The following is a 9,003-nucleotide window of genomic DNA, read 5'->3' as shown; positions in this document are numbered from 1 at the left end:
ATTATTAGTTTGTATAAATAAATAAATAAATAAATAAATAAATAACACACACACACTACTATTATTAGTTTGTATTTTATTTCTAACTTCCTTATTTTGGGACTTTCAAAGTTAATGAAAATAACTGAAATTCGCCACGCAAAATACTTAATTCACTAAAAAAACTTTAAAAAACCCATTGATGATTACCTGAGACACAATAACAAGTTAACAATTCCTGATTTTTGTTTTTGAGGTATTCTTCGGGTGCCTTTTGTTCTTAAATGTATTTCACAACTTTCACGCTTTCTAATTTCAGAGATGATATACGAAAGTGCTGCTGTCATCAAGATTCCTTGCAGGTTAAGAAGTTCATCATATCTTCATGTGCTTTTTGTTCTTCTTTTGTTTTTACAATTATTTTGTAAGTCAATTCTTGAAGCTAATTCCTTCTCTGATTGTTGATGAAACCGAGATCTATCTGAACATAAATATGCATTATTTGAGATATCGGATATGGATCGACCAAACTTGATTATTCTAGATGATTTGGGTGTTTGTGTGCAAACTTTGTTATCCCACATCGGAATGAGAGGAGGCTACTTTACATCTCATAAGTTTACTTTATGTACACAGTGATCATAAGACCAATGGACGATGTGATTGGGCCATGGATCCATTTATTTGGATTCGGGTTCAGGAAAGTCCCCGGGCCCTCTATCGCAGAGATGCGGATCCGGAAACGGGTTATGCTTCGGAGCAATTGAATCTAGTTTGTATCAGAAATGGTTCAAACGGGCTGAGACAAGTGTGGAGCCTCATGGATTCTGAACGCCCGAAGTTGATTTGGCCGAAGTTATATACAGTCATTCACATGGTCGTCTGTGACTAACTGAACGGGGCTTATGATCTATTGGTCTATCTTTTTCTATTTACTTCTTGTAATATATGTTTTCAATTTACAAAATAAAAATGCCCATTTATATTGTAACATTTTTAGTTTGAAATATAAAATCCTTTTTTGGAGAAAAAAAATAATGGTTGTATTCAGTTTGGTTTAGGAATGTGATGAGTCGATATCAAGATTCATGTACATACTATTAATTCGCATGCCATAAAACGTACACAAACATTTGTTGACATGTACAACACTACCACAAAAAAAATTACCCAAGTTAGAAGATTCAGATATTAAGTTAAACATTTTACGACATCTGTAATTCAATAAGGTGTAAGAATGATGCCACACAAAAAGAAGTTAATTTATTTACATGTTCAACATTTTCAAGTCATAAAATAATAGTACTTCACCTTTTCAAGTCATGAACTTTATACAAAAATAGAACACCAAGATGCGATTTGAAGCTGGCTAGTCTACTTTCAAAATACACACGCTTTAGGTCAAGCAAATGTATCAAACCCAACTTAAACAAGTTAAACTAAAAGCTCCTAATGAATCACAATAATACAACAATTTATCCATAATGTAATCATGGTAACAATTTGTTACAACAAAACAGTTAGCATTTTCATAACTAGATCTACATGATGATCAAGACCATGGGAACCAACTTTGTCGCCTTTGACTGGTGTTGTTCTTCGGGCGTAAAGTGATTCGATCCGCATGAGCAACAGCCCATCGGTTAAAATCCGGTGAACACACAAGACTTTCAAGTGCTTTCTTCGTGGACATTTTAGTAAATTCATCCCATTCCTCCTTCGAGTATTGTCTTCTTTCACGTGTGTCATGAAAGCTTGAATAGAATGTGTTTTTGTCATCCAACTTATGGATGATTCCATAATCCTCTTCATTAGAAACCTTCTTGTAAGATCCTCTATGCTTCACCTTGTTTGTTTCGAACAACACTCTGCATATTTGAAAATCAGTTTATTTATTATAATTCATATCATTCCTACTTTCATTCATTAAGTCAAAAAGAAACAACAGCTTACTTAAGGAACCACTTAAAAGCTGATGGAACAAGTATTCCACAAACCAATGCAGTAACTGCTAATAAAGGATCAACTGAACTCTGGAACAGAAAAGAACATATGAATAATCATGGAAAAACAAACGTTTAAATATAATATAACAAAATGTGAATCAAGTATACCTGAAGAATCATACTGGATGCTAAAATCCGGAAAGACCATGAAACAAAGTGGGCCACACCCGTATCAATTGATCCATCTTCTGTAAGGACAAGCTTACGAACAGCCCAAAACCCTAACCATGCCCCCAAAAGAACAATGAAAGCTAGTAGAAATACTGCTATCTGCAGAAACAAAGTTGCAATTTTTCTTTTATCAATTTATGTAACCAATTAGGTAAAATAATGGGATGATGTGATATTAGCTAAATTAGACTTACATACAGGACTGTATACATCTTCACTGATTCCCATTTCCATGAGTAGTGAGTTGAATAATGTAGGTAAGTAGCTAAACAGAAAGGATCCGATTCCAACCTGAAGAAGTAAAATGTTTATATGGAAATCACAAAAAGAATTTGCATTTGAATTTTGAAAAGTAAAGGGATAAAATATGGGATTTTTACAATGGATCCATATAGAACTAATGCAAGTGAACTCTTTCGACCACTTGGAAGGATCCTCATTCCCTGCATTAAAAGTAATAATTACAGTGAGGTAAATATAAAATATACAAAGCAGTGGCACTGATGTAATTTCAGGGATAATAAAGATATGTAATTAACCTGAAAGAGGATCACCAACACAACAAGTAGAACCCCTAATGTCATTGCACCACCATAGTAGACTACTAAAGAGTTGCTCAAAGAGGATGCAAATGTCATTAGTGTTATTCCAAGTAACAGAAATACAATTCTGTAGGAATAAAACTCTGAAAGAATCAAGTTTTGTGTCACTTGTTAGTATGATAATGTAAAGATGGTTTTGTTTAACTTCAATGAATCATCATAAGTCATAACAACTTACCTTTGTTCAGTAAGATCTCAACAGTTCCTTCAGAAGGGCCCACTATTCGTATATCCAAGAGTTTGTGATCAAATGGGGACATGGATTTAATCCATGACCCTTTGGTAAGTTTCTCCCACTGACCTTCATGACACATCCCTACTGCAAGAGATGCATTCCTGCAAATTATAGATACACAATGTGACTTTGTTGGCATAAATTGTTTGTGATATTTAATGTGTTACAACTCACCTGTGGAAACAGATGGTAACGTTTGGAGGACGACCAGTGGAATTTACGATTATAGCCTTCACCTTCACTGAAGAGAAGAAGCTTGTGAGGTTTCTGAACCTTGACAAGCCTTTAATTTCTACTCTTTCACAGACCACTTGGGATCCAGGTCTTGAACCTGGTGAGTTTTCCACTGCCAATTTTGGGGATATTTGTAATGAAGCATACTCTGAAACAACTGCAGATGCAAGGAAATGTCAGGGGTATTATTGGAAGAGTTTCTTATGCGCAAGCCTAGCAGGTTGAACCTGCATTTAGTGCTAAAAGGGCTTGTCATATAATCATCTGCACTTGATATCATGTGTGAAGTTGAGGTCTGTATCATCCATGTCCCTATTCTTTTATCCAATACTCTGAACGCTTGCTTCGTTCTCTAGTCTAAAAATAACTAAGTTACTAGTAACAGTAACGCGAATCACACAAAGTAGGAATTGTTCTATCGTGATAGAGGGAAACACAATAAATACAGTAACTAGTAAGTTTGTAATCAGCCAAGAAAATCAAAATTTCTTCGGTCTCGCTATAAATCCTAGTTATTAAAAACCAAAGAACGTAACTAAGTCCAACAAATACAGATAATTGGAATAAACTATATCATTCGAAGAAGAGTGTGAAAAAGACTTACTTAGAGAAGGAAACTCTCCTGAAACAACGAAACAGGCAGAGTTCAAGAAAGTGAGTAGGAGGAGGAGGAGGAGTGCCGGAAGTCGGACGGAGGTCGATGAATCGCCGACCATGGTATTTTTGCGATTGGGAGAGCGGGAATTGAAAAGCGGATACGCGGGTTGTCTGTCGTAACCCCCTTTTTTAACCTAACTTTTTAATTCTACTTCATATTCTTTTAATAAAGAACCTTATCTCATTACATTTTATAGTTATATTTATATTTTGATTTGATGATTATAATAAAACAAAACTACGACATTGGTCCTTTGTATTTTATATTTATATTTATATATTTTATGACAATTATTAAAACTCTATTTAGTTCTCATGGTTTGTTTTTCTTGCATATCTGCACGTTTTGACCAATACCTTCGAAATGTAAACTTTAATTTATGTCAAGTGACATATGTGGCTTGCCATGTCACCCTAGATTGGCCAACTAAAACTAGGTACCCAAAATGATTTACCCCATAGCACCACTTTCATTCATCTCATATAAATACTTATACAAGTTGATGATATAAAGGGTTTTAGCATCGTAGCATAACAAAATTTGATGAATTTATATATTTAGTCACTCAAGTATTTATGTTGCATAGTTAGGCATTAAACTTAAAAATTTGTTTCAATTACACCATTTTTAGCTAGGCAACCCGATGAATCGATATATTTGATATATTTGCTGACCTAGAAATTAAAAAAAAAAAAAAACAAAACAATTTCTCACAAATCCACATAGAAATACTCCTTGTGGCACATATCCTAAACCAAAAATAAAAACAAAAACAATCTCCCACCACCACTACCATCCATTGTCTTCATTCATAGCAAAATTTGGAGACAAAGTACATTTTTCGGCATCAATGGAGATTTTCAAGAAGACCAACTTTTACAATATCGAACACAAAGATATGCAAATATCTATTCCAAACCTGAAAATTCCGATTCCAAAAACCAGTTATATCCGAAAACCCTAGAAATCTGTTCGCATTAAGTAAACCAGAAAAACATAGATCTATAGTCATAGATTCTAAATCTGCAAGCGCAAATCGTTGATATCTCACACCAGAATCTTCAAAGCTTGGATGTCAGTCAGAACTCATTCACAATGTATCTTCCTACCTGGGTATTTCATTTAGGGATACAAAACATTCTATTTTGAGGGAATAACCTGACTTGAAGCATCTATGGTGCTCTTACTTCCTCTGTTGATATCTCTTCAAGTTATTGACATCCCAAATGCATTACCTGGGGAAATTCCATCTAAAATTGTTGAAAATATCCAAGAATGAACTGATTGGGGAAATCTTAAAAACTATCTTAAAGCATTTCCCATGAAATAAGAGGAGCACCATCACCATCGCCTTGACCACCATCGATATTTCCATTATTTGCTTTGTTCATCAACAACCCTTCATTCCAACACCACATATGATATTTATCATCAGCATATTCACCCTTTATAATAGCATCAACCATACAAAACCTGTACTTAAAAAAAGAACACAACAATAAAGGATAAGAGGGAAAATACAATTAGTACATATAATACTAATTTAACAAGTATACGCATCCTAAAGTGCGGAAAACACTTTAATTAAGTGCTAGGGGTGTCCCGGGTAACATTTAAGGGTGTGTATGGCTCGGATAAGGAGTTTACTCTCCTAAAACTCACTTTATGTGAGTTCACGGTTGGGAGGCCACATCCCCCATGATTTTACGGTCGTAAACTCATGGGAGGAGTGTTTTTGGATGATTTCAAGTCCCATGCGTTCTAGAAATAGTTTTAAGAAATTGTACAAGGCTATAGGGGTGTTTAAGGGTCCAAGAGTTTACTCCCTTGGAGTTTACAGCCCAAAGGCCACTCCTTGGGAGTTTACGGCCGTAAGCCTCATGGCTTAGGCCGTGAACTCTTGTGCACCCTCCAATCTTTGATTTTAAGGTCCTTGGTTCAACCCCAACAATTTCTAGTGAAGGTATAGGGCCATTTAGGGGACTTAAACTCTCATTTGACATGGTTTGGGGGAGTTTATGATCTAAGCATATGCTTGGGCCGTAAACTCTAATTTGCCCCTCAAATGATGATGTTTAATTGTTCCAAACTCGAAATGGAAATCCCCTAAGTCATATCTTAAGCTTAAACATGATTTGGAAGTGTTTTTGGGCACTTTTGCATGGTTAGAGGGTGTTTACGGCCTAAGCATGTGCTTGGGCCGTAAACCCTCTTTTATGCTCTAAAAATTGTTGTTTTGAGGTTCAAACACTTTTAGGCTTAATGCTAAATTAGTTTCCAACCTTAAGGAGGAGTTTTAGGGCAAGTTTGGCATCATTTTAGGGGTTTACGGCCCTAGGGTGTTCTTGGGCCGTAAACTCCTTACTCCTTGCCTTCTTGGACGATTTTTGAGTTATAAAGACATGAAATGGGTTGTAAAACAAGCTAGGGTGCAAGAACTTACGATTTGGAGGCGGAAACTCGCGGATTGGAGTCAGAAACGAGCTAGAGAGAGAGTAGAGTAGAGTGAGGAAATGGGTATAGGGTGGTAAAAGTTTCAAATGGAGTACCCAACTCCCCATGTATATATATATATATATATATATATATATATATATATATATATATATATATATATATATATACATATATATATATATATATAGGGTTAGGTTCATGTGAGACGGCCTAATTTTGTGAGACCGTGAGATGTATTTTTTTATTTATTTTTATTTATTTTTAATTTTTTTAGTTAATTCAAGTTTCGAAAATAATATTTAAAAAAAAGAATCTTTTGATTTTTCCATTTATTTTGCATTTTAAAATTATTTTTAGAATATGTACAGTGTAATATTCTATTTAGAACATTTCAAGTATTTTTAAAAAAAAATAGAATTTTTTTTATTTTTTTAAATTTTTTTTTAATTAATTCAAGTTCCGAAAATAATATTTAAAAAAAGAATTTTTAGATTTTTCCATTTATTTTGCATTTTAAAATTATTTTTTAGAATATGTCAGTGTAATATTCTATTTAGAATATTTCACGTATTGTAAAAAACAAAAACGGGATTTTTTTTTATTTATTTTTATTTTTAATTTATTTTATTTTTATTTTTTAGTTAATTCAAGTTACGAAAATAATATTTAAAAAAAAAAAAGAATTTTTGGATTTTTCCATTTATTTTGCATTTTAAAATTATTTTTAGATTTGGTTTCACGATCTCACAAAATTAGAATGGTCTCAAATGAACTTGAATATATATATATATATATATATATATATATATATATATATATATATATATATATATATATATACCTTGGGTGTTCCATCCGGTATACGACTACCCGATACTAAAATTTACCGAGGTTTAAGCTTTTTACCCGGTTAAATGGTCGTAATAAAAATTAACTTTTTCCAACTAAATGGAAATGTAATTTACTTGTCTTTATTTATTCTATCACGACGATAACGACATAAGGTATAAATAAATAAACAAAACATCTATTTATTTGCCGACCTCAAATTAACGAAACTTTTATAAAATGGAATATTCCGTTAACGGAAACAGGGTAATATAACGGAATAAACTTTGGGTTGTCACAGATATATTATATATATTATAAAAATAGTAAATGACAGTGGTGGGGTGGCGGCAGCGATGGTGGCAGAAGTCACGGTGTGGTGATGGTCGCAGTGTGTGGTGGTGACGAATGTGGATGCGATGGTAGTGGTGGCATCACTAGTGTTGATGGTAGAGGCAGTGGTGGTTTTGGCGATGAGTGTTAGTGGTGGTGGTGGATGTCGGTGGTGGGTGCAGGTGGTGGCAATAAAGGTGGTGGTGGTGATGATAGAGTTAGTAGTAACAACGGTAGTGGTAGGGTGGTGGTTTAGGTGGTTACGGAGGATATGAGTGGTAGTAATAGTGTCGGCTATGGTGATGATGATGGTGGTGGTGGTAATGGAAGCGGTGGTAGTGGTGAGTGGCGAAGGTGGTGGTAGTGGCGACGACATAGCGGTGATGGTTAGTGGTGGTGATGGTGGGTGGTTGGCCGAGGTGGTGGTGGTGGGTGGTAGTGGAGGTGGTGGGTAGTGGTGGCAAAGATTGTGGTGGAGGTGGTCGCGAGTAGTGACGAAGGGTTTTCAGATTTAATGTTAAAAATGAAAAGGATAATATGATAATCTTCAACATTCCCACTCGAAGGAATTTGAATTTCCTCATCTTTTAGATGAAATTTATTTTCCTCAATGGAAGGAAAGTTGGACACATTTAGGAATCTAGTTCCTTCTCAAAACTTGAACCAAACATAGAAAAGTGATGAAATTAAATTCCATTTCCTTCCGATTCCAACAGATTCTAGCGAACCAAACGACCCCTAAAAAACACAAAGGAGGAGTAAGAATCGAAGATTTATTGGAGGGAGTAAAAGAAAGAGAAGGAATGTGATTTTGTGTTATGTAATCGATTGAAGAGAAGAAGGGAGATGTGTCATGCGATCGATTGAAGAGAAGACAAAAGGGGATGATAGCTTCGATTCATTGGAGGGAGTAAAAGAAAAAGAACGGATTAAATATTTATTTAAGTAAATGTTAATCTATATGGATACCACATAAGCAACATGTGGCATTAATATGAACATATTTTGCCACGTAAGACTCCAAATAAGTGGAATTAACATGGACCTCTTAGTTTGGGGTGAAACCTTTATTTAACACGTAAATACCAACTTTAAAGACTAACTGCACAAAAAAAAAAATAATAAATAAATAAATAAATAAATAAATACATAGGTGACTACATGTGTATTCTCTAAACTTTATTGTGCTATGGTGCCAAAAACCCATGATATAATTGTTACCGAAAGTTCATTAGCTTATGTTAATGATTATTCGTCACTTAAAATCTTGGTTTACACTAAAAGATATAGGTCAATTTGGTTATTTTCTTGGAATGCATGCTCCGTTTCATAGTGATTTGGATTTGGATTCGGATTCCGATTCCATCTCTTATAGTTTAACCAATTATATGGTTTAGTTATGAATGCATGAATCAACTATACGTTTTGTAGTCTGAATATCTTTGTCTTTTTATAGAATGCCAGGAGTTTGTTAATATGTCTCCAAGAGTGAATGGCCCA

At 34.3% G+C, this 9,003-nt stretch overlaps 1 protein-coding gene and 1 long non-coding RNA gene across 2 annotated transcripts; one reads left to right on the top strand and one right to left on the bottom strand.

The window, feature by feature from the left end:
• Positions 1-214: 214 nt before the first annotated feature.
• On the top strand, positions 215-906 carry LOC144997791 (uncharacterized). The gene is made up of 2 exons (XR_013659940.1): positions 215-341; positions 616-906. It is a non-coding gene; the product is annotated as an uncharacterized LOC144997791 (long non-coding RNA).
• A 431-nt stretch (positions 907-1,337) lies between these two features.
• Positions 1,338-4,030, bottom strand: LOC145047513 (uncharacterized). The gene is made up of 9 exons (XM_078995793.1): positions 3,832-4,030; positions 3,168-3,384; positions 2,937-3,094; positions 2,696-2,841; positions 2,537-2,599; positions 2,355-2,447; positions 2,094-2,255; positions 1,933-2,012; positions 1,338-1,847 (listed from the first exon to the last, which is right to left on the bottom strand). The coding sequence occupies exons 1-9, from the start codon at positions 3,941-3,943 to the stop codon at positions 1,532-1,534; spliced, it is 1,347 nt and encodes a 448-aa protein (XP_078851919.1). The 5' UTR covers positions 3,944-4,030; the 3' UTR covers positions 1,338-1,531.
• Between the last annotated feature and the right edge of the window lie 4,973 nt (positions 4,031-9,003).

This window comes from Lactuca saligna, chromosome 5 (assembly GCF_052625555.1).
Source record: "Lactuca saligna cultivar CGN05327 chromosome 5, ASM5262555v1, whole genome shotgun sequence".
NCBI lineage: Eukaryota > Viridiplantae > Streptophyta > Magnoliopsida > Asterales > Asteraceae > Lactuca > Lactuca saligna.
Note: the sequence above shows the minus strand (reverse complement) of the source record. Positions and strands in the feature narration are given on the sequence as shown.